This window comes from Asparagus officinalis, chromosome 8 (assembly GCF_001876935.1).
Source record: "Asparagus officinalis chromosome 8, Aspof.V1, whole genome shotgun sequence".
NCBI lineage: Eukaryota > Viridiplantae > Streptophyta > Magnoliopsida > Asparagales > Asparagaceae > Asparagus > Asparagus officinalis.
The window spans coordinates 107299423-107325222 of NC_033801.1; the positions used below are offsets into that span (position 1 = coordinate 107299423).

At 39.5% G+C, this 25800-nt stretch overlaps 2 protein-coding genes across 3 annotated transcripts; both read right to left on the reverse strand.

The window, feature by feature from the left end:
* Positions 722-13049, reverse strand: LOC109822020 (macrophage erythroblast attacher-like). 2 transcript variants are annotated; one of them, XM_020388179.1, is made up of 8 exons: positions 12821-13049; positions 11794-11988; positions 10754-10876; positions 4223-4408; positions 2306-2439; positions 1855-1950; positions 1624-1714; positions 722-1002 (listed from the first exon to the last, which is right to left on the reverse strand). In XM_020388179.1, the coding sequence occupies exons 1-8, from the start codon at positions 12887-12889 to the stop codon at positions 898-900; spliced, it is 999 nt and encodes a 332-aa protein (XP_020243768.1). In that variant the 5' UTR covers positions 12890-13049; the 3' UTR covers positions 722-897. The 2 variants fall into 2 exon arrangements, with proteins under 2 accessions (XP_020243768.1, XP_020243769.1); XM_020388180.1 differs by lacking the exon at positions 12821-13049 and adding an exon at positions 12098-12171.
* On the reverse strand, positions 14508-25800 carry LOC109822021 (macrophage erythroblast attacher-like). The gene is made up of 8 exons (XM_020388181.1): positions 25574-25800; positions 24412-24606; positions 23323-23445; positions 17999-18184; positions 16088-16221; positions 15639-15734; positions 15408-15498; positions 14508-14782 (listed from the first exon to the last, which is right to left on the reverse strand). The coding sequence occupies exons 1-8, from the start codon at positions 25640-25642 to the stop codon at positions 14681-14683; spliced, it is 996 nt and encodes a 331-aa protein (XP_020243770.1). The 5' UTR covers positions 25643-25800; the 3' UTR covers positions 14508-14680.

Here is a 25800-nt window from a genome sequence, read left to right on the forward strand (position 1 = left end):
ACGCAATGGACGCAATAAATTTGGATAAGATGCCCAACTATTCTCAGCAAGAGGATTCTTCCGAGGTCGTGAATCAACAATGCACTGAGCTGCTTATGTGTGAGGTTCGAAAAGAGGTCAGGCCAATTTGGGTCTGTTATATGCAGTCTTACCTTGCATTTTTTTTTTTTTTACAACAGCGATATGGAACGGTGGGTGATCAATATTTGTGCGCCAGTGGACGACCCATTGGCGAGTTATTTAAAGCCAATAGAAAAAGGGACAGGTTTCATAAAACAACTGCGAACCACTAAGCAATTTGCATAAAAATATAAAATATCTAAGAAGTATCAAAGTTACCCATGTTAAGGGTGTTGTCAAAAAGTCCAAGTATCATTAGTAGCCGGAAGGAAAAATATAGTGATAGAGCAGTTCTATAAAGGGTACATTTGGTTTACTGCAAAATGCAGGGGCTGTAACAGCAATAACAACTGCGTTTGCCAAAAAATATCCACTTGTAGTGGACAACTCACGCAAAATTGAAGGTAAAAGTTGCGACCTTTGTAAGTTGAAAAATAAGGTATAAACTATAAGCAGCCAATGCTCACTCAGCCACTATGATTCAACAAAAATCTAACATCCCAAAACTAACATTTGGACACATCTCCAAATTCAAAATCTTAAACTGAAACCAACCAAGCGCGAAGGAAACAATAACTAGAACTCAAGATAAAGGAGGTCATGAACTGAACTGTACACATCTTATTACCATCCACTTTAAACCAATCTAATTACAGTGTCCCTCACAACCAGATGTCAAAACCTGCGACTTCATACAAGCAGGTCGAGAAAATACATCGAAATGAAAGAATGAAAGAAAGAAGGATTATCAGACTGTACAGTATGTGATAACATTTTCTATAAAATGATATGTGCGAAAACAAGCTCACTAATGTGGCACACATCACCAGTCCTGGGGCAGGTGATTTCGTTTTCGTTCCCCACAGCCATGCTTAAAAGTGCCTGCGGCATAGTCACATGGAAAAAAGCATGACTCCAATATATTTGGTGTAAGTTTGAGAAAACTACCAAAAAGTTTCAAAAATACAGAAAAATACTATGAATTATTTAAGCAAACGTTGCTAAAATTATGTACAGAAGATCTAAACTACCCTCATTTATATCTATCAACCAACAAAGTTCATACCGGTAATATAGAAAATACATAAAGTACACAAAGACAATTATTTTGAGTATGGCAAAATAATATTAAATAGTTTATCAGCACTTATACGTTCTGAATCTCAGACAGCGTTATTGCTCACTAGCTTGAGATTTCATGTTAAAATCACTTCACGATAAATTGTTTTTGTCCCTCGGTTTAACAGAAAAAGGGGACTAGATTACGCTCTAAATTGAGGGCAAAAATGTAATTAATATCACGTGATTCTCTCATAAGATCTTAACCTAACGGGAAATAACGCTAGATCAAGAGGTGTAACTGCTAATACAATAGTTTAGAGGACAAAGTGGTTTTAACGGGATGTATTTACAATTAACCTTCTAGTTTAACTGTAAGATGTATTTACAATTAACCTTCTAGTTTAACTGTAAGCTAGTATAAACAACACTCGAGGTTCGTACCATGGTACTGTACGCATAACCGTTGGGTAACACAAGCGGCCGGTTCAAATGATCCATAGGCTGTTTGGATATATAACAGATAAGCTTGGAACTGCGATGGTTTGAGAATGGCAATTGTTCTATCCATAGGCTGTTTGGATATATAACAGATAAGCTTGGAACTGCGATGGTTTGAGAATGGCAATTGTTCTGCCAATTTGCGGAAGCCCGCCTGCGAAAATAAGCTTGGAACTGCGATGGTTTGAGAATGGCAATTGTTCTGCCAATTTGCGGAAGCCCGCCTGCGAAAATGGGTCTTCTTTTGGACAGTTCCCTTCATAACAAGATCTTGTGTAAGTTAAAGAAACAAACAGTACTCTTAAGTGATTTTTCCATCCATATAAGTAGCAAGGTAATTTAATGTGTATATGCAAAAAAAAAGTAAATTTCACGAAACCCCGAAGGAGTTTGACCCATATTGAGATAACCCTAAACAAGCTGCGAAATGTCACTTAAACCCCAAACTTTTTCAGATAACCCCCAAAGTTGGGGGTTATCTGAAAATAATGGAAAAATGCAAAAGTTTCAGGGTTAACTGACGTTTTTCTAACATTTTAGAGGTTATCTAAAAATGGGGGACTGGTTTCATGAAATTTATCAAAAAAAGTACATGTATTATACCTAACATGTTGTATAAGGATACAAAGTTTTCAGGACTGTTAATCCCGCTTGGAGATGGATATCCAGCGGAGATTCATTAGTTATACCAAACAATCTATGAAATTCTCTCTTGAAATCTTCGACCAAATAGTCCCATTGCTTTTCCTCAAACAAAACCTGAATGAAGAAAGATAGCTCGTATAATCAGAATGTGTTCAACAACCAAATTAAATTGACGTGACACAAATCTTTACAAACTTAAGTTACCACACAAAACTTCATGCTCATATATATTATTAACTGACCACGTCAAACAAGAATATCGCTGATAGTCATTTGTGGTTTTGAGGAATATGTTTGCATCAGTAATATTGGATGAATGCACACCGCTCAACAGAAGAAGGATAAACATGATTTCTTCAATGAAGATTTTGATAGATTGATGCAGGAACATGAAGGAAAATTTATCCCCTAGCACAAGCATGACTGAAGAATATCAGAACTAGTTGATAAAAAGATCCATTGTTTGATTTTGAATAGGGAAAAAAAGACCAGTCACAGGCATCGGTTAATTGACTCATGGAAAGGAGGACAACTCAAGAACAAGTTGTTCAGCAGAAGCGATTGATAAATAAAGGTGCATCAAAATAATTTTGGAGCTAGGTTGCCCAAACACTTCATCTAGGCTCCCATATCCGTGTCCGTATTCATGTCCGTGTCCGACACTCCTTGGACACTTCTTGAATATACACATACATTTCCAGACGTACTCAATTATATAACACATGTTTTAGTTCAAAATACTTGTGACACAGTACTTGAATGTATAGAGTACACTTCACCTCAAATTCTGCTACTCATTGAACTTGGGGCATGTTCGTTTTAGCACATACCTAGTTCATAAGTATGATTTTAAAGAGTCGTATGGGTATCTAGTTCAATAAGAGCAGTTTTTCAATTCATAATCTACTTGATAAAAGAAATATAAAGATGGTACAAGGATGTTAGTTCTCATGACATGTGAATGAAAAATAATATCAGTTTCATGTAAATTATTAATTTTAAGATGTATGTATACAGCCGTGTCCTCATATCCTAACTTTTAACAATTTGGTCGTCTCCCGTATCTGCACCCATGTCCGTGTCTGTGTCCCCACCCGTATCCATGTAACATAGTTTGGGAACACAGGATCACATACAGGTGGTTTCGGAATCAAATTTTAGTCTGTCCAATTAGCAGCATTTCGTTTGAATTAGTAACAAAAGGATTTGGATAGTAACCTATTGACAGATCCCTGAATTCTCTTTCGTTAATATACATACAGTAATTTATCGATAGTTAGGAACTTTTATGGATTATTTGTGAAATGTATTTAAATATTAATGTCGGAGCATCCTTGAAACAACCAGTTTACAAGAGAAGCATAATATTTTCAAGAACAATCTGGCCTCTTTCTATACTATAAATACACACACATTCAAACAAGAAACAAAGCAATAAAGCTAATAACTGTTGACCAGATAATGGGGTCTATAACAAGAAAAATGGAAAATGGTAGCACACAAATTTCAGCATCCAAATGACAAAATAAATAAGACCTAACCACTTAGACTGCACATAGACCCCTGTACTATCCTTGTTAGAAACTTACTACTCTTGTCGTTTCATTGTCCAGAAAGAGCTCCAGGGTGTTTAGAACTCTTTACCCTTTAGATAGACTCACTAATTTGACCGAGGTGCAATATCTACCAAATATTAACCGAAAGAAAGAAACTGAAAAAAAACTAACCCAGTGGTCTATCTAGAACAATGAAATTAAAAGGGTAGTAGCTACAAAACAGGAAAACTACAGGGGGTCTATGGGCAATTAACCATATTTAATGGTAGCAGAAGATATGGTTAAGCTGTCTGCATTAGCACACATGAATATGTAAAACAGATTGTAGTTACAAAACCTACCTTGTATGTCTCACATTCAGTATTGACACTAAATGCAAAGGCTCCCATGACATGTTCTAGCTCTTCCCTAAATGTAGCTCCCCAGGGCGCAAGGTAATTTTGAGCATAATCAACAGCCAGACTGAGGTTGTCAATGCGCAACAATTCTATAAACTCCTGACGCCTCAAGTGGAACTCAAATTTACTCTGCAGCATACAAGTTGCATAAAGTGTGAAGTGATAGAAAATTATTTAAGCTCCATCAAATGGGACAAATAGAATATCGGAATTAAAGAAACAGGTTCACCCATATTTATTCACTTTACAACCTCCAAAAAGTTACACTGGGAAATACTAAACAAAATGTATATCCTTCTATTGAAAAATCGCAGAAAAACGAAAATAAGAAGGGAGATACAGGAAAAGAATGGCATGTCATAGTAAGCTAACACTAACAGAGAAAATAGGAGCTGCCTGCTAAGAGCCAATATCAATATATATGTTGATGATTGCATATTTAGTGGAATTTATTACCTCATACCAGTTTCCCGGAAGACATCAAATTTGACTATTCAGGTCTCAGTTTATACTCACTCAGATTACCACTGAAATTTCCACTAAAATGTTACCTCTTCCCACCCAAGGCTTTTCATGACAAGTGCATGTGCATGTGTGTGTGCACACATGCGTGTAAGTATAATTCATTAAGTATTGTTATGAATCAGAAAGTCCCTGGATTCTCGAAAAGTGCGTGCAGTTTCACTCAATGACTTATGTTGCGCGCAGCGGAAATTTCGGCAGCACTTCGGCAGCACAACAAGAGAGTCAGGTCGCAATAAGAATTCTTGTTTCTCAAAGGGAACAAGAATCTGAAGCCTATATCCTATCAAAGTAGGATATTAGCTCTTCCTCTCGTCAGCTCTAGGACTGCGCGTCGAGGGACCCTAAAAGCTATTACAAATCACACAAATAACGAGACAACCAATTTTAACGTGGTTCGGCAAATTGCCTACGTCCACGGGGCAAGGAGGGGGGAGATCTACTAATAGAGGGAGAGAATACAACTAGGGTTTACAATCACTCACAATTTAAACCCTCACACAAACTCTCAAATCCCTCACACAATATCTCTCTACAAAAGAGGATGCACAAAACCCTTGCGCACAAAATCAGCACCAAAAGGAATCACTGTAGCCGAAATAAATCAACCCCTTTGCTGCGCCTGCACACCTGTAGCCGCACAAATCAAAACCAAATAAATCTCCTTGCACAGCACTTGCGCACCGGAAAAAGAACTCAGCCTCTTCTTTTTCTTTTTCCTTTGCACGCCGTTCTTCTGCCCTCAACCGCTTGCACACAAACCTAGGAAGAGGAAATCAGTTTTATATAGGGAATAGAATCGGGTGGGCCTCACTTCCTTCTTTGCACAAACCTCACGCGGAAACAAATCCCACGAATCATTCACGTGGCTTCAATCACGTGGTAGACCCCAAGTAGACCCCCCACGTCACAATTCTCCACCTCGGTGAAGTTTTCCCAAAACTGAGCCGACACCAAATCAAGGCTTGTACAAATATTCTAAGCAAAGAAAAATTCAAATACATTATCTTTTGTTCTTCATTTTCTTCACTTCAAAATGCCTTGATATTCACTTGCACTTGTACATATTCTGATATTGAAATCTGCATATGAAAGTTAGTGCACACAAAATATAAATTGTTATCATCAAAACATTATCATGGAGAAATGATATTCAACAATACTTACCGCCTGTGACAAATCTGGCCTCGTACATACCATCGCGTACATCAAGCTCCCAACCGCGCTCGCATATGGAGTCTTCGACATCAACTCACGATCTTCAACTGACTTCGGTGAGAGACCAGCTGAAAGCTTCAAATGGGCTCCCAATGGTACACTAACTGGCTTCGTATCCATGCTAACATGGAATCGCTGTAGAACTTTCTTCAAATAAGCCACCTGTGTCAAACAAATTCTGCCATTTTTCTTGTCTCTGCCGATCTCCATCCCTAAAATGCGCTTCGCCTCGCCCAATTCCTTCATCTCAAACTCATTTGAAAGCTGAACTTTCAACTCATCTATAGCCGACCTGGAAATAGAGGCAACCAACATGTCATCGACATAGAGCAACAAATAAATATACGCACCTCCTTTCAACTTGCGAAAATATACGCAAGGATCAAACTGGCTCCGAGTGTACGAATGACCAAGCATAAAACCATCGAATCGCCTATACCACTGTCGAGGAGACTGCTTCAAACCGTATAGCGATTTCTTCAGTTTGCAAACTAATTTTTCTTTCCCTGCAGCTCGGAATCCCAATGGCTGAGTCATATATATTTCTTCATCAAGATCACCATGAAGAAATGCCGTTTTCACATCCAACTGATCTAATTCCAAACCATACTGTGCCACCAAAGCTAGCAAAATCCGAATCGAAGAATGCTTCACCACCGGAGAGAAAACCTCATTATAGTCAATACCTTCCTCCTGTGCATAGCCCTTCGCAACCAACCTAGCCTTGAATCTCAACGGAGTGCCTTCAATGCCCTCCTTCTTCGTGTATACCCACTTGCAACCAATTGCTTTCCGCCCCTTTGGAAGCTCAACAAGCTCCCATGTATCGTTCTTATGAAGAGATTCCATCTCCTCCTGCATAGCCACCTGCCACGAATCAGCCTCCGAACTCTGCTCGGCCTCTCTGAATGTAGTAGGCACTAACTCATCGATACTCTCCACCGGAAGTGCATACGCAACTGTGTCGGCATACCGTGCTGGCATCTGTATGTTTCTCCTCTGTCTCCTAGCCGCAATAGAATCCTGAACCTGAGCCGTCGGTTCCTGATCCTGCACATTTGTACTCGTATCCTCCGTGTCATCGTCGTGCTCGCCTGGCGTCACCTCAGTCGGCACCTGCATGGATACTGTACCATCTGGACAATGTGGAGCTGCATCGATCTCCACCACCTGCGATATCTCCTCCGTCGGGTCGCTCTCCACCTGATGAGAGCTGGGAAGCTTCAAGATAGAAGCCTCATCAAATGTGACGTCCCTACTCAGAACAATCTTTTTATCAACTGGATCCCAAAGCTTGTATCCCTTGACACCACGCTTGAATCCTACAAATATGGCCTTCCTAGCTCGAGGTTCCAATTTATCAGTTCTAACATGATAATATGCAGGGCACCCGAATACCTTGAGCTGGTCATAGTCATGTGCTGGCTTTCCCGACCACATCTCCATAGGGGTTTTCCCCTCAATCGCAGATGAAGGCAGCCTATTAATGAGGTGGCTCGCATATGTAAGTGCCTCAGCCCAAAAGATCTTCTCCAAACCACTCTGCGACAATAAGCATCGGATCTTCTCCAGTAAAGACCGATTCAACCTCTCTGCCACCCCATTTTGCTGCGGTGTATGACTAACTGTGAAGTGTCTCTCTATGCCCTCGTCTCGACATAGCTGCTGAAAGGGGTCAGAAGTATACTCACCACCGTTGTCGGATCGCAACGTCTTGATCTTTCTCCCAGTCTGCAGTTCCAATCTCTTCTTCCACTCCACAAACAAATCTAGGACTTCACTCTTCTTCGTCATGGTGTACACCCAACAACGCCTAGAATAGTCATCTACAAAAGTGACGAACCAATGTCTACCACCAAGTGATGCAGTCTTGGTGGGACCCCAAACGTCTGTGTGCACGTAATCCAGGATGCCCCTCGTCTGATGAATGGCAGTCCCGAACTTCACCTTCGTCTTCTTGCCAAGAACACAGTGCTCACAGAACTCAATCTTCCCACTCTTGGCTCCCTTCAATAGCCCCTGCTTGCACAATGTCTGCAGTGACTTTTCACCTGTGTGCCCCAATCTATAGTGCCAAAGTCTGCTCATGTCCGCTTCTGAAATAGCCGAAGCAACCTGGCCAATCTCGGTGCTTCCCTTCAGATAATACAAATTCCGATTGCGGACTCCCCTCATCACCACCAATGATCCCTTAGTAACCTTCGCTACAGCGTTTTCGAAAGTCACCTTGAATCCCTTCGCCTCCAAAGCTCCAACTGAGATAAGATTTTTCTTCAGTTGAGGAACAAATCTCACCTCCTTCAACTCACGGACTACTCCATCGTGCATCCTAATCCGCACGGTACCTATCCCACAAACGCCACAGGATTGATCATTTCCCATGACAACAACGCCCCCGTCGACTTTCTCAAAAGATGCAAACCAGTCTCGCCTAGGGGTCACATGAAAGGTAGCGCCGGAATCAAGCATCCAATCTGATGCATCCACATGGTTCACCTCCGGAGTAATCAGTAGAGAAAAGCACGAATCATCGGAATCATCGCCTTTCGCAATGTTCACCTCATTGGCCTTCGGGCCCTTTTTCTTGCTATTCTCCTTCTCTTTGAGCTTCGGGCAGTCTCTCTTCCAATGTCCCTGCTCCTTGCAGAATGCACATTGGTTCTTTGTTAATTGGTGGCGGCCTCTAGACTTTGACCTCCCTCTGTTACCACCTTTCGGATATGGGCTTCTACCTCTTGTCGACAAGGCCTCTCCTGAAGTACTAGCGCGGGAAGTCTCCTTATCCTTCCTCCTCAAATCGTAGTTCGTCAAAGCGTTAGTCACTTCACTATAGCTGATAGAAGATCTCCCGTTCAACAAAGTGAGCACGAAGGTATCATACTCCTCATCCGGTAAGGAGCCCAACAAAATAATCGCCTTGTACTCATCCGATATCTTCTCATCAACATTCGCCAAGTCCGACAACAACTTCGTATAGTTGTTCACATGAGCCGCAAGCGAGGTGCCTCTGGACATCTGGAATCTGAATAACCTACGCAGCAAGTGCAATCGGTTCTCAACACTCTTCGTAAGGTACTTATTGTTGAGAATTTCCCACATCTTCATCGCAGACGTCACCCCAATCACATCATACTTCAGCTCCTGTTCCAAACAGGACCTGATCACCCCACAAGCGTTCCTATTCATTTTCTCCCATACCGCCTCTTCATATTTAGGTGGCCTCTCGTGGACCATGATGGTCTCTTCCAAATTCTGAGCATTTAACGCATCCTGTACGTCGCTCATCCACAAACCAAAGTTGATTTTTCCGTCATATTTCACCACACTAATTTTGGTGTTTTGAAAACCAACTTGTATTGTACCCGCCATCGATTTGCTGCTTTCACCTTCTTCTCCCATTGCGAACTAACTCCAAATTGTAGAGAAAGAACAAATTTGATAGAATTAGGAACCACCCAACTGAACCCTAGATCGGATTCCAAATAGATCTCCTATCCACACGAGGAAAGCGAAATCTCCAACGGCCACTCCTAATGCTATCTCCACCGAAGCCTAGAACTCCAAGAACCAAGCTTCCAACTGAATCTTCCTCCACCAAAAAACCCTAGATCTGAAATCTGGGCTCTGATACCACTTGTTGCGCGCAGCGGAAATTTCGGCAGCACTTCGGCAGCACAACAAGAGAGTCAGGTCGCAATAAGAATTCTTGTTTCTCAAAGGGAACAAGAATCTGAAGCCTATATCCTATCAAAGTAGGATATTAGCTCTTCCTCTCGTCAGCTCTAGGACTGCGCGTCGAGGGACCCTAAAAGCTATTACAAATCACACAAATAACGAGACAACCAATTTTAACGTGGTTCGGCAAATTGCCTACGTCCACGGGGCAAGGAGGGGGGAGATCTACTAATAGAGGGAGAGAATACAACTAGGGTTTACAATCACTCACAATTTAAACCCTCACACAAACTCTCAAATCCCTCACACAATATCTCTCTACAAAAGAGGATGCACAAAACCCTTGCGCACAAAATCAGCACCAAAAGGAATCACTGTAGCCGAAATAAATCAACCCCTTTGCTGCGCCTGCACACCTGTAGCCGCACAAATCAAAACCAAATAAATCTCCTTGCACAGCACTTGCGCACCGGAAAAAGAACTCAGCCTCTTCTTTTTCTTTTTCCTTTGCACGCCGTTCTTCTGCCCTCAACCGCTTGCACACAAACCTAGGAAGAGGAAATCAGTTTTATATAGGGAATAGAATCGGGTGGGCCTCACTTCCTTCTTTGCACAAACCTCACGCGGAAACAAATCCCACGAATCATTCACGTGGCTTCAATCACGTGGTAGACCCCAAGTAGACCCCCCACGTCACAACTTATTCACACACCAAAAGGTAAAGGAAAGAGAAAGAACACATTTCACCTCTTTAATAACAATAGATTATCAAGGCCCCCTCAGTCACTCCCTCTCTAACATTCACCAAAACGAAAACAGAAAGGAAAGAAAATTTCTCAGGCCTTACAGAAAAGGAAAGGAAGGAAGAAAAAGGAACTATAAACTATTAGATCAGGACATGTTTTCCCTAGGATATTTTCTCAACTCTTCAAGTGCATGCTCGCACTATCTTACCACAAGCTTCCTAGCGCATAAAATAGAAGATGGTAATACACATAATAACAGCTTCAACATGCATTAAAAGATGAAAATAAAACAAAAACCACTTAGTCAACATACCTTGAATTTGTTCAACCTGATCCTGTTCTCTGCACACCAAGCTAAAGCAGGAGGTATTTCCTTATTATGAAGAAAATCAATTATCTCTTTTGCCTCGAGAAAGACATCAATGTCAACAAGGTCCTATAATAAAGGGATTAACAAGTTCTTGTTACCTTAAGCAATTGATAACAAGGCTGATTATAATACAGCAAGAAAGTTTATGATAATTGGATGATACGCAAAAGTGATCAAATTAGTTATTAGAACAAACAGGTAAGGCGGTGTGCTTATTGCAGAATCACGTCAAAAAAATAAGAAGAGCGCTTACTAGTGCTTTAGCTAGTGAAACCATTTCATACTCAGTTACACCTATAGGAAATCTCAAAGCTTCTATCAGCAAACTCTCTTTGTTTCTATAGAAATGCTTCTAATTTTTAGATCGATTTTTAGAAAAGCTAAATCATGAGCGCAAAAAGGCATTAACTGACAGGGGCTTATTTAGTGCTGTGGTTAGAGGGTCAGCGACAAACACTAAAAGAACTGAAAGTCTTTTTCAAAAGCTGTAGATTGAAGACAATCACCAGATTAAGATCTTTCTTAATTTAAGGCAGAGTGCTGCCAAGGCCAAGATGGTCAAACCTAGAAAATTTGCGGCAAGGCAAACGATCTCTCTTCCAACGAGTTTTTTTCATCAGACATATTATTCATTACTCAAGATCAGCCATAAATTTCATGGGATCTTAAGTCCATTATAGTTCTCCGTTTTTCGATATGTTCCTAATTTACCATGGCAGACACAACCTCAAGAGATGGAAAAAAAAACTCGTGAAACTACCGCATCTATGACAACATTGTCATTAGCATTTTATATCCACCTCAGTTGAATTCAATGAAGAAAAATCTTTTTGATGGTGCTATAAAGAAGTGAGTTATGTTAAAATCATATTTGCATTATGTAAATGAAGCAACTCATAGAAAATCTTTGGCCATATTGATATTAAGCATCAAATTCATACTACATATTTTGTCTTAGAAATTCCTAAAGGTAAAAAGCTTACCTGTATATTGTAAGTTTCTGCCAGTTTAGTGGCAAAAACAATGTCACACTTGCGCAAGAAGTAGTCAACAAGGATTCGCTTCAACTTCATATCATTCCACTCCTTCAGATTACCTACACTTGCAGTTCCTAGGTGGTCTAATCTAGTTCGGCATCTTTGTAGCTGTAAGGTCTCGATCTCATTACGTTCTTCTAACTGATCCAAAACGAAAACGTACAAATCAGATAATAATTGCAATATTAGCAAGTTCGAAAACTTGATCAGTAGAACGTTCAAACATGAAGTATGTTAAGAAATACCGTACAGGCATTTGTATCAAAATCCTCTTTTTAATCACAGTTGCGAGTATCAGATTCTTGTCCTTGCAGGAAAATCAAGAAATATGAAATTTTGATAGGGTTGATATAGGGCTGTATTCTCCTATGTCTCTACAAATTTCTTGGTTTGGAAATATAAAAATCAAGAAAATCAAGAAATATCCTCAAGTGCTACAAAAATCCTAAATTTGTGATTTTCTTGGCAATTAAAGAATCTTAAGCACCAGATAGACAGACGCAATCTAAAATCTCATCTCTATTTCTAGCATTTCTCTGTGTGTGTTTGTGTGTGTTATCAAAATGCTTAGTTTTCAAAGGTTATCCTGTGATGCATCTACTCTTCGTGTTTCAATAACCTCCAAGATTTGCAGCTTTTTACAGTAAAATACTAATAACTTTCAAAATTGTACTACACCCAATAACTTTTGGAACTGCATAACCGCATTTTGCGGAAAACCCCCACAAATGAGAACTAAAAAACAACATAAAAGAGTATTTTGAATTTGTTGGGGGGTTTAGTGTAATTTACCTAAAACATACTGGATGTTTCTACAAAATGCTAAAAGTTCTTGGGGGGTTAGTGTTATTTACCCATATTCTATCATTGGTTTTTTTTTTTTTAAACTTAATAGATGAGAATTTTTTGATTCCCTGTAGTTCACTCTTCTAAAATCCTGGAAAAATCAAGGACTGAGATATCGATTCCTCACCCTGAGTTTGAGACCTCGGAGCTTCGAAACCGCCGCCGTCAACTTCGTCACCGCCTGATCGCCCGACATTTCGGCCCGTACCGCAGAGATGACGGCCGAAACTTCGTTCCTTGCGATTCGGTGGTTGTTTCGGACCGTCCTTTTGAATTGCTCGAAGGGGACTTTCAAGAACTGGTACTCTAGACTCTGCGACTCGGCGAGTCTTCTGAGCTTCAGAAGTTGTGCTGCTTCTGCCCGGAGGCGGAGACGGAGGAGGAGGCGGAGGAGGAGGAGCTGGACTCCGTAGAATCTTGGGTTACGGGAATTGATGGCATTGGAGAATTCTTCGGACGGCGGGAATGAGTTCGGGACTTTGATGATCGAGGTTTTGGGTTTTCTTTCTTTTATGTCGTAAATAAATGTATTTAATATTTCTACAAGCGTACTTATAAGGAATGGGAACAGTACTGCTACGAGTATTAGTAGATTATTATATAATTAATAATTTTTTTTAATTAAACGTGTATGTACGTATGCAGGGTCGGATGGACGTATAGTGTAGGGGTGCGCGGTTGCACCCCTAAAGATTTGTAAATTGCGCATAAGTTTTGATAATATTTACAATTTTACCCCAAAGAACTTTAAAAACTGCACCTGATCAAACCTATTTAATAACACTGAAAAATTACTAGCAAATTAAATTACCCATTGGAAACCGAAAACTCATTTAAATTTTCAACAATCAACCCTTATAACACATATGATGTGATAGAGTTAATGTGATAGAGTTAATAAACTATACAGAATACGTTCCCGTCAAGTACAGTAATTTGTAATATTATATATTTTTTAATTATTAACAGATACTTGTTGCCCACCCCTCAAGAATAATTTTCTAGATCCGCTATTATGCATGCATATATGAAGTCATGTGTCAATATCTAAGAAAAATATACTCGGACATGCTGCTGCTAATGATGATGATGCTAACATTATTATCGTTACAACAAGATGTTCCGTTGAGAAGTTGGATTTCTTTAGAAATAGACATTGCCGACTTGCGGACCGAGGATGTTTCAATGGTGTTATAGCCTGGAAAATTAACAAGTGCTAATCTCCTTATAGAAACCGACACGTGTTTTACTCCTTGCCTATATTACACGAATTGAGGCTAAGACGACTCAAAACTAGCACACTAAGCCAATCCTATTGGCCGATGCGTAGTCGAGTCAAAAGGCGGTACTTATCGACTACCCCACTCGGCCGATCCTTTGGGCCGACAACCTACGTAACCGAGTCAAAAGACGGTGCTTGCCCTGGACCAAACAAACAAAGAAGCGGCAGTTGTCAAAAAGTCCAAGTATCATTAGTAGCCGGAAGGAAAATATAGTGATAGAGCAGTTCTATAAAGGGTAGATTTGGTTTACTGCAAAATGCAGGGGCTGTAACAACAATAACAACTGCATTTGCCAAAAAAAGTACCCACTTGTAGTGGACAACTCACGCAAAATTGAATGTAAAAGTTGCGACCTTTGTAAGTTGAAAAATAAGGTATAAACTATAAGCAACCAATGCTCACTTAGCCACTATGATTCAACAAAAATCTTACATCCCAAAACTAACATTTGGACACATCTCCAAGTTCAAAATCTTAAACTGAAGCCAAGCAAGCGCGAAGGAAACAATAACTAGAACTCAAGATAAAGGAGGTCAGGAACTGAACTGTACACATCTTATTACCATCCACTTTAAACCAATCTAATTACAGTGTCCCTCACAACCAGAGGTCAAAACCTGCGGCTTCATACAAGCAGGTCGAGAAAATTTATCGAAATGAAAGCAAGAAGGATTATCAGACTGTACAGTATGTGATAACATTTTCTATAACTCGATTTGTGCGGTAACAAGCTCACTAAGGTGGTACACATCACCAGTCCTGGGGCAGGTGATTTCGCCTTCGTTCCCCACAGCCCTGCAAAGTGCCTGTGGCATAGTCACATGAAAAAAGCATGACTCCAATAACTCCTGTCTTCAACTTGGTTGATATATTTGGTGTAAGTTTGAGAAAACTACCATAAAGTTTCAAAAATACAGAAAAATACTATGAATAATTTAAAACTGTAGCTTACGATGCTAAAATCCTGTACAGAAGATCTAGACTACCGTCATTTATATCTATCAACCAACAAAGTTCATACTGATACCGGTAATATAGAATATATATATAAAGTACACAGACAATTATTTTGAGTATGGCAAAACAATATTAAATAGTTTATCAGCAGCACTTATGCATTCTGAATCTCAGACAGCTTTATTGCTCACTAGGTTGAGATTTCATGTTAAAATCACTCGAGGATAAATTGTTTTTGTCCCTCGGTTTAACAGAAAAAGGGGACTAGATTACCCTCTAAATTGAGGGCAAAAATGTAATTAATATCACATGATTCTCTCGTAAGATCTTAACCTAACGGGAAATAACGCTAGATCAAGAGGTGTAACTGCTAATACAATAGTTTAGAGGATAAAGTGGTTTTAACGGGATGTATTTGCAATTAACCTTCTAGTTTAACTGTAAGCTAGTATAAATAACATTCGAGGTTCGTACCATGGTACTGTATGCATAACCGTTGGGTAACACAAGCGGCGGGTTATCATAATCCATAGGCTGTTTGGATATATAACAGATAAGCTTGGAACTGCGATGGTTTGAGAATGGCAATTGTTCTATCCATAGGCTGTTTGGATATATAACAGATAAGCTTGGAACTGCGATGGTTTGAGAATGGCAATTGTTCTGCCAATTTGCGGAAGCCCGCCTGCGAAAACAAGCTTGGAACTGCGATGGTTTGAGAATGGCAATTGTTCTGCCAATTTGCGGAAGCCCGCCTGCGAAAACGGGTCTTTATTTGGACAGTTCCCTTCATAACAAGATCTTGTGTAAGTTAAAGAAACAAACAGTACTCTTAAGTGATTTTTCCATCCATAAAAGTAGCAACGTAATTTAATGTGTATATGAAAAAAAAGTAAATTTCACGAAACCCCGAAGGAGTTTGACCCATATTGTGATAACCCTAAACAAGCTGGGAAATGTCACTTAAACCCCCAAACTTTTTCAGATAACCCCAAAAAAGTTGAGGGTTATCTGAAAATAATGGAAAAATGTGAAAGTTTCAGGGTTAACTGACATTTTTCTAACATTTTAGAGGTTGTCTAAAAATGGGGGAGTTATCCAAAAAAAAGAAGTACATGTATTATACCCCCCCCTAACATGTTGTATAAGGATACAAAGTTCTCAGGACTGTTAATCCTGCTTGGAGATGGATATCCAGCAGTGATTCAGTAGTTATACCATACAATCTATAAAATTCTCTCTTGAACTCTTCAACTAAATAGTCCCATTGCTTTTCCTCAAACAAAACCTGAATGAAGAAAGATAGCTCATATAATCAGAATGTGTCCGACATCCAAATTAAATTGACTTGACACAAATCTTTACAAACTTAAGTTACCACACAAAACTTCATGCTCATATATATTATTTACTGACTAAGTCCAACAAGAATATCGCTGATAGTCATTCGTGGTTTTAGATGAATACGTTTACATCAGTAATATTGGATGAATGCACACCGCTCAACAGAAGATATTAACATGACATTCTTCAATGAAGATTTTGATAGATTGATGCAGGAACATGAAGGAAAATTTATTCCCTAGCACAAGCATGACTGAAGAATATCAGAACTAGTTGATAAAAAGATCCATTGTTTGATTTTGAATAGGAAGAAAAAGACCAGTCACAGGCATCGGTCAATTGACTCATGGAAATGAGGACAACTCAAAAACAAGTTGTTCAGCAGAAGCAATTGATAATAAAGGTGCATCAAAATAATTTTGGAGCTAGGTTGCTCAAACACTTCATCTAGGCTCCCATATCAGTGTCCTTATTCATGTCCATGTCTGACACTCCTTGGACACTTCTCAAATATACACATACATTTTCATACATACTCAATCATATAACACATGCTTTAGTTCAAAATACTTGTGACACACTTCTTGAATGTATAGAGTACACTTCACCTCAAATTCTGCTACTCATTGAACTCGGGGCATGTTTGTTTTAGAACATACCTAGTTCATAAATATGATTTTAAAGAGTTGTTTGGGTATCCAGTTCAATAAAGAGCAGTTTTTCAAATCATAATCTACTTGATAAAAGAAATATAAAGATGGTACAAGGACGTTAGTTCTCATGACATGTGAATGAAAAATAATATCAGTTTCATGTAAATTATTAATTCTTATACAATCATGTCCTCATGTCCTAAGCAATTTTTCCGTCTCCCGTATCCGCACCCATGTTCGTGTCTGTGTCCTTACCCGTATCCATGTAACGTAGTTTTGGAACACAGGATCACACACAGGTGGTTTTAGAATCAAATTTTAGTCTGTCCAATTAGCAGCATTTGGTTTGAATTAGTAACAAAAGGATTTGAATAGTAACCTATTGACAGATCCCTGAATTCTCTGTTTTGTTAATATACATACAGTAATTTATGGATAGTTAGGAACTTCAAGTGTTTGGATTATTTGTGAAATGTATTTAAATATTAATTTGGAGCATCCTTGAAACAACCAGTTTGCAAGAGAACCATAATATTTTCAAGAACAATCTGGCCCCTTTCTATCCTATCAATAAACACACACATTCAAACAAGAAACAAAGCAATAAAGCTCATAACTGTTGACCAGATAATGGGGTCTATAACAAGAAAAATAGAAAATGGTAGCACACAAATTTCTGCATCCAAATGACAAAATAAATAAGATCTAACCACTCGGACTGCACATAGACCCCCTGTACTATCCTTGTTAGAACTTACTCTTCTTGTCGTTTCATTGTCCAGAAAGAGCTCCAGGGTATTTAGAACTCTTTACCCTTTAGATAGACTCACTAATTTGACCGAGGTGCAATATCTACCAAATATTAACCGAAAGAAAGAAACTGAAAAAAAACTAACCCAGTGGTCTATCTAGAACAATGAAATTAAAAAAAGTAGCAGCTGCAAAACAGAAAAACTACAGGGGGTCTATTGGGCAATTAACCCTATTTAATTGTAGCAGAAGATATGGTTAAGCTGTCTGCATTAGCACACATGAATACGTAAAACAGATTGTAGTTACAAAACCTACCTTGTATGTCTCACATTCAGTATTGCCACTAAAAGCAAAGGCTCCCATGACATGTTCTAGCTCTTCCCTAAATGTAGCTCCCCAGGGCGCAAGGTAAATTCGAGCATGATCAACAGCCAGACTGAGGTTGTCAATGCGCAACAATTCTATAAACTCCTGACGCCTCAAGTGGAACTCAAATCTACTCTGCAGCAAACAAGTTGCATGAAGTGTAAGTGATAGAAAATTATTTAAGCTCGCTCAAATGGGATAAATAGGATAGCAGAGTTAAAAAAACAGATACACCCATATTTATTCACTTTACAACCTCCAAAAAGTTACACTGGGAAATACTAAACAAAATGTATATCCTTCTATTAAAAAATCGCAGAAAACCAAAATAAGAAGGGAGATACAGGAAAAGAAAGGTATGTCATAATAAGCTAACACTAAAAGAGAAAATAGGAGCTGCCTGCTAAGAGCCAATATCAATATATATGTTGATGATTGCATATTTAGTGGAATTTATTACCTCAAACCAGTTTCCCGCGAGATATCAAATTTGAATATTCTGGTCTCAGTTTATACTCACTCAGATTACTGTGAAAACGGCGAAGGAATTGAGGAAAAGAATTGAGAAAAACGTAAAGAATAAGCAAAACAGACTCCACCACATCCTGGTATGGTATCTGCCATGGGTGTGGCAGAATCTATCCTGTCTGCCATGGGTGTGGTCTGCGCCACACCTTGGTGTGGCAGAACCTGTCATGTTTACCATGGGTGTGGTGTCTGCCACCCCAGGGTGTGGCAGACTCGTTTTTAGAATCTCAATCAATTTGGGATTGTGTTTTGTTATAAATAGAGACACGTTTTTTAGGGTTTCTTTGGCTTTGTTTAGACTTTGATTGGGTTTGATTAAACATTGATTGGGGGATATTTGGAGAACAAAAAGAGGTATTTTTTGAGCTTTTGGTTAGGGTTTTGTTTGGAGAGATTAAGAGTTTTGTTGGTGAGATTAGTTTGTTCCTTCGAGTGATTTGTAATCTCAATTTGTGCTCTTCTTCTCTATAAGTGAAAACCACATCCCCTTCTTGCCCCGTGGACGTAGGCAACTTGCCGAACCACGTTAAAATTGGTGTTTTGTTTGTGCATTGATATTTAGTTCGTTTGGCTCTCTTGGATTGGCGTTTGGTTTGGTTCCTCGACACAGCTTTTGGCATAACAATTGGTATCAAAGCGCAACAATTTGGTATCAGAGTTCGGGCTATGCTTGGGCTATTTGGAGGAGTAGATCGATTTGGGAAGCTCGTCTAGGGTTTCAGTTGGTGAGAAAGGTGGGATCTTTTCTGTAAAGTTTCTTTCTTTTCTTAGTTTTGGATCTATTCTTCGTTTGTTTCTGTATTGGTTGTTGGTGTGTTGAGGATTATGGCCGAGAAAGAGGGAGTTGAGGGTGGTTCTTCAGGTGTAAAGACTGTCCAAAGTTTGAGTATCCACTCGATGAAGATTGACGTGGAGAAGTTCAATGGCACTAACAATTTTGGACTTTAACGATGCGAAGTCTTGGATGCGCTCAATGCGCAGAATTTGGAAGATATGTTAGAGTTGGACGGAAAACCGGACGACATTAATAAGAAGGTTTGGAAAAAGATGAATCAGACAGCATGTGGTGTGATTAGGTCTTGTCTCACTCAAGATCTAAAATATGATGTGATGAATAAGACTTCTGCGAAGAAGATTTAGGAGGTCCTAGAGAGCAAGTACTTGACGAAGAGCGTTAAAAACCGCTTGCATTTGAAGAGGAGGCTTTATCGCTTCCAATTGAAGAAGGGGACATCTATTAGTGATCACATGAACCACTACACGAAGCTTCTTGCAGATTTGACGAATGTAGATGTCATTGTTAAAGATGTCACATGAACCACTACACGAAGCTTCTTGCAGATTTGACGAATGTAGATGTCATTGTTAAAGATGAGGATAAGACGTTGCTATTGTTGAGTTTCTTACCCGACGAGGAATATGAGACGTTTTTCCTTACTCTTATTAATGGGAAGACATCTCTTTCATATATTGAGGTCAACGCTGCATTAGTGAATTACCAACTCAGGAAGAAGGACAATGAGACTTCTATTGAGCCGGTAGCGGGGGCATTGGTTGCAAGAGCAAAGGGTCCAAACCGAGATAGAAGATCACATTCTAGAGGAGCACATCTTGGGATTCGTAGGAATCAGTGTGCTTTTTCTAAAGAAGAACATTGAAAAGTTGAATGCCCAAAGTTGAATGATCAAGCCGGGAAGAATAAGGGAAAAGCTATTCAGACTTCAGAGGTGAATGTTGTCAATGCTAGTGACAACGATTCGGATTCGGATTCTTCGGGCTACTCATTATTTGCACTGCCGTCAGTTTGTGTTGCCTACTCTACAGAGTGGATGTTGGATTTGGGCGTTACATACCATATTTGTCCTAGGAGTGATTGGTTCTCCAGCTTTCAGGAGTTGAAAAAAGGGGATTTCGTGCTCATGAGGAATGATCACAAATGCTCTATTAGTGGTATCGGTACCGTTCGGATCAGGATGTGTGACGGGGTGATTCGGAAGTTGGTTGGAGTGAGGTTTATTCCTCAGTTGAAGAAGAATATCATTTCACTTGGAGCTTTGGAGGCAGCAGGCTATAGGGTGACCTTGGCGGATGCACGCTTGAAGGTTACATTTAGGTCCATGATTGTGATGAAGGGCGTCAGAAAGAGTAACTTATACTATTTGCTTGGGAGCATGGTGATTGATAGAGCTCTGACGACTTCATTGGATTTGGCTAGATTGTGGCGTTGTTTGGTGCTGGGGTATTTGATTGGTGATGTCGTGCATAGGTTGTTGAGGAGTGCTTTAACCTGCAGATGGAAATCCTTTGAGCACATTGGGATGAGCAAGACCGAGGTGGAGTTTGGCACTCCTATCCATCGAGTGAGGGGTCTTTTAGGAGGTGTTCAGTTAGGCATTTGGGGGCCTTCCAAGGAGGCATCACTGGGAGGTAATCGTTTTATAGTTTCCGTAGTTGGTGATTATTCTAGGCATTATTGGGTCACGACCAGTTCCCGTTGGTGTAAAATCCTAGAAGTCAATAACAATTGGAAGAAGTGTATCGGCAGAAAGGTAACTCGTTGTTCTAGCTTTGATAGGGGTCCTTTCTTGCGTTTGTGCCGAGCTCACGGTAATAGGAGACACTTTATTGGTGTGGAGACTTTGGGACGACAAGATGAGATGACAGTTTCGATGGGTCGTTCCTTTCTGGAGAAGGATCGGCGTTGGTTATCGAGCATTGGTTCTGAAGCTTCGACATATTTGGGTCATCTTAGTCATAGGTCGCCGACTGTTGCATTAGAAGTTATTGGATCTGGTGGAGCTGCTTCAGATTTTGGTCGGCGTCGGATATTTGGTTACCCAGTATTTGGTCACATCGAGAATGTGAGATTTGATCCGATTGCGCATTTGAGATTCGAAGGCTCATTTGATTATCGTTTGGGAGCTTCTGATTTTGTTCTGAACAGGAATGTCACTTTTGACTCTCAGCAGGTGGAGAGTGTTGATCAGGTCGTTTGGATATCGCAGCAGGTGGAGGGTGATGCTACTTCACGTTGGGTGGAACTTATTCCACATACTCCAGATCATACTGCGTCATTTGGGATTCCAGCTGAGGTGACACAGGTTGGGGATCATTTGATTTTGGATGCAGATGATGGATTAGTTTTGGATTCAGTTGCAGCTGATGGACATGATTTGGATACGGTCACTAGTTCACCTCAGATAGAGGTGTTTGATTTGTATCAGTTTGGGACCGCTATCAGTTACAGATCCGTTGGCGATATTGGGGAAGAGTTGTAGACTTTTCTATTTGTTTGAGGGTCTTTGGAGACCGTTTGGGTGAACTACGTGAAGGCTTGATTCCTTGGACAAGAGGATACGTATGCAGTCAGTTTTGATGCAGCCGATTTAGTGAGTAGATACCGACGTTTGGGTGAGTGTTCGCACTCCCGTTTGGGTCTCGACTTGTGTGGATGGAGTCTGTTATCATGAGTCCGTTGTCGTGGCGTACTGGATGCAACAAGTGAGGCATTTGTTTTAGTTGGTGTCTGCTCAGTTTTGGAAAAACTTCGCCGATGTAGAGAATTGTGAAAACGGCGAAGGAATTAAGGAAAAGAATTGAGAAAAACGTAAAGAATAAGTAAAACAGACTCCACCACACCCCGGTGTGGTGTCTGTCATGGGTGTGGCAGAATCTGCCCTATCTGTCATGGGTGTGGTCTGCGTCACACCCTAGTGTGGCAGAATCTGCCCTGTTTATCATGGGTGTGGTGTCTGTCACCCCAGGGTGTGGCAGACTCGTTTTTAGAATCTCAATCAGTTTGGGATTGTGTTATGTTATAAATAGAGACACGTTTTTTAGGGTTCTTTGGCTTTGTTTAGGCTTTGATTGGGCTTTGATTAAGCATTGATTGGGGGATATTTGGAGCACAAAAAGAGGTATTTTTTGAGCTTTTGGTTAGGGTTTTGTTTGGAGAGATTAAGAGTTTTGTTGGTGAGATTAGTTTGTTCCTTCGAGTGATTTGTAATCTCAATTTGTACTCTTCTTCTCTATTAGTGAAAACTCCATCCCCTTCTTGCCCCGTGGACGTAGGCAACTTGCCGAACCATGTTAAAATTGATGTTTTGTTTATGCATTGATATTTAGTTCGTTTGACTCTCTTGGATTGGCATTTGGTTTGGTCCCTCGACACAGCTTTTGGCACAACAATTGGTATCAGAGCGCAACAATTACCACTGAAATTCCCACTAAAATGTTACCTCTTCCCACCCAAGGCTTTTCATGACAAGTGCATGTGCATGCGTGTGTGTGCGTGCGCACAAGTATAATTCATTAAGTATTGTTATAAATCAGAAAATCCATGGATTCTCAAAAAGTGTGCGCGCTTTCACTCAATGACTTATTCACACACCAAAAGGAAAAAGAAAAGAGAAAGAATACATTTCACCTCTTTAATAACAATACATTATCAAAGCCCCCTCAGTCACTCCCTCCCTAACATTCACCAAAATGAAAACAGAAAGGAAATAAAATTTTTGAGGCCGCACAGAAAAGGAAAGGAAGAAAAAGGAACTATAAACTATTAGATCAGGACATGTTTTCCCTAGGATATTCTCTCAACTCTTCAAGTGCATGCTCACACTTAAGTCATGCTCACACTATCTTACCACAAGCTTCCTAGCACATAAAGTAGAAGATGGTAATACACATAATAACAGCTCCAACATGCACTAAAAGGTGAAAAAAAAGAGAAAAAGTCAACATACCTTGAATTTGTTCAACCTGAGCCTGTTCTCTTCACACCAAGCTAAAGCAGGAGGTATTTCCTTATTATGAAGAAAATCAATTATCTCTTTTGCCTCGAGAAAGACATCAATGTCAACAAGGTCCTATAATAAAGCGATTAACAAGTTCTTGTTACCCTAAGCAATTGATAACAAGGCTGATTATAATCCAGCAAGAAAGTTTATGATAATTGGATGATACACAAAAGTGAGCAAATTAGTTATTAGAACAAACAGGCAAGGTGGTGTGCTTATTGCAGAATCACATCAAAGAATATAAGAGTGCTTACTAGTGTTTTAGCTAGTGGGACCATTTCATACTCAGTTACACCTATAGGAAATCTCAAAGCTTCTATCAGCAAACTCTCTTTGTTTCTATCGAATTGCTTCTAATTTTTAGATCGATTTTCTCTTGATGAACCTCAAGAAAATAAAATGAAGAAAAGCTAAATTATGAGTGCAAAAAGACATTAACTGACAGGGGCTTATTTTAGTGCTGTGGTTAGAGGGTCAGCGACAAACACTAAAAGAACTGATAGTCTTTTTTGAAAGCTGTAGATTGAAGACAATAACCAGATTAAGATCTTTCTTAATTTAAGGCAGAGTGCGGCCAAGACCGAGATGGTCAAACCTAGACAATTTGCGGCAAGGCAAACCATCTCTCTTCCAATGAGTTTTTTTCATCAGACATATTATTCATTACTCAAGATCAGCCATAGTCTTCATTTCTCGGGATCTTAAGTCCATTATAGTTCTCTGTTTTTCGATATGTTCCTAATTTACCATGGCAGACACAACCTCAATAGATGGAAAAAAAAATCGTGTGCAACTACCGCGTCTATGACAACATTGTCATTAGCATTTTATATCCACCTCAGTTGAATTCAATGAAGAAAAATCTTTTTGATGGTGCTATAAAAGAAGTGAGTTATGTTAAAAACATATCTGCATTATGTAAATGAAGCAACTAATAGAAAATCTTTGGCCATATTGATATTAAGCATCAAATTTATACTACATGTCTTTCACTACATATCTTGCCTTAGAAATTCCTAAAGGTAAAAAGCTTACCTGTATATTGTAAGTTTCCGCCAGTTCAGTGGCAAAAGCAATGTCACACAAGTGCAAGAAGTAGTCAACAAGGATTCGCTTCAACTTCATATCATTCCACTCCTTCAGATTACCTACACTTGCAGTTCCTAGGTGATCTAATCTAGTACGGAATCTTTGTAGCTGTAAGGTCTCGATCTCATTGTGTTCTTCTAACTGATCCAAAACAAAAACATACAAATCAGATAATAATGAAATATTAGCAAGTTCGAAAATTTGATTAATAGAACGTTCAAACATGCAGTATGTAAAGAAATACCGTACGGGCATTTGTATCAAAATCCTCTTTTTAATCACAGTTGTGAGTATCAGATTCTTGTCCTTGCAGGAAAATCAAGAAATATGAAATTTTAATAGGGTTGATATAGGGCTGTGTTCTCCTATGTCTCTTACAAATTTCTTAACCCCATTGAAATCCAAACACACCTATGTCTCTTACAAATTTCTTGGTTTTGAAATATAAAAATAAAGAAAATCAAGAAATATCCTCAAGTGCTACAAAAATCCTAAATTTGTGATTTGCTTGACAATTAAAGAATCTTAAGCACCAGATAGACAGACCCAATCTAAAATCTCATCTCTATTTCTAGCATTTCGGATGGGTAAACCACAAGAAATTCCCTTCATCCATGTACAATCAACAAACACCTTAATCTACTAAGCTTTAATATAATATATCATCTGCAATAGTCTCAAAATCCTTAGTTTTCAAAGGTTAACCTGTGATGCATCTACTGTTCGTGTTCAATAACCTCCAAGATCTTCAGCTTTTTACAGTAAAATCATAATAACTTTCAAAATTGTACTACACCCCAATAACTTTTGGAACTGCATAAAACCCCGCAATAATTTTCCGCAATTTGCAGAAAACCTCCATAAATGAGAACTAAAAAACAACATCAAAGAGCATTTTGAATTTGTTGGGGGTTTAGTGTTATTTACCTAAAACATGTTGGGTGTTTCTACAAAATACTAAAAGTTCTTTGGGTTATTGTTATTTACCCATATTCTATCATTGGGTTTTTTTAAAAAACTTAATAGATGAGAATTTTTTTATTTCCTGTAGTTTACTCTTCTAAAATCCAGAATAAATCAAGGACTGCATAAGATATCGATTCCTCACCTTGAGTTTGAGCGCTCGGAGCTTCGAAACCGCCGTCGTCAAGTTCGTCGCCGCCTGATCGCCCGACATTTCAGCCGATACCGCAGAGATAACGGCCGAAACTTCTTTCTTGGCGATTCGATGGTTGTTTCGGACCGTCCTTTTGACTTTCTCGAAGGGGACGTTCAAGAACTGGTACTCTAGACTCTGCGACTCGGCGAGTCTTCTGAGCTTCAGAAGTTGTGCTG

Excerpts from the sequence above, each read along its gene's own strand:
- LOC109822021 (XM_020388181.1), bottom strand. The coding sequence starts at position 25,642 with ATGTCGGGCGATCAGGCGGCGACGAACTTGACGACGGCGGTTTCGAAG. Across the intron at positions 16,222-17,998 it reads CTGAATGTGAGACATACAAG|GTTTTGTTTGAGGAAAAGCA; the intron begins GTAGGTTTTGTA and ends TTCTTCATTCAG. Across the intron at positions 14,783-15,407 it reads GTTATGCATACAGTACCATG|GCACTTTGCAGGGCTGTGGG; the intron begins GTACGAACCTCG and ends ACTATGCCACAG.
- LOC109822020 (XM_020388179.1), bottom strand. The coding sequence starts at position 12,889 with ATGTCGGGCGATCAGGCGGTGACGAAGTTGACGGCGGCGGTTTCGAAG. Across the intron at positions 10,877-11,793 it reads CAGAAACTTACAATATACAG|GACCTTGTTGACATTGATGT; the intron begins GTAAGCTTTTTA and ends CCTTTATTATAG. Across the intron at positions 1,715-1,854 it reads CCATTCTCAAACCATCGCAG|TTCCAAGCTTATCTGTTATA; the intron begins TTCCAAGCTTAT and ends AAACCATCGCAG.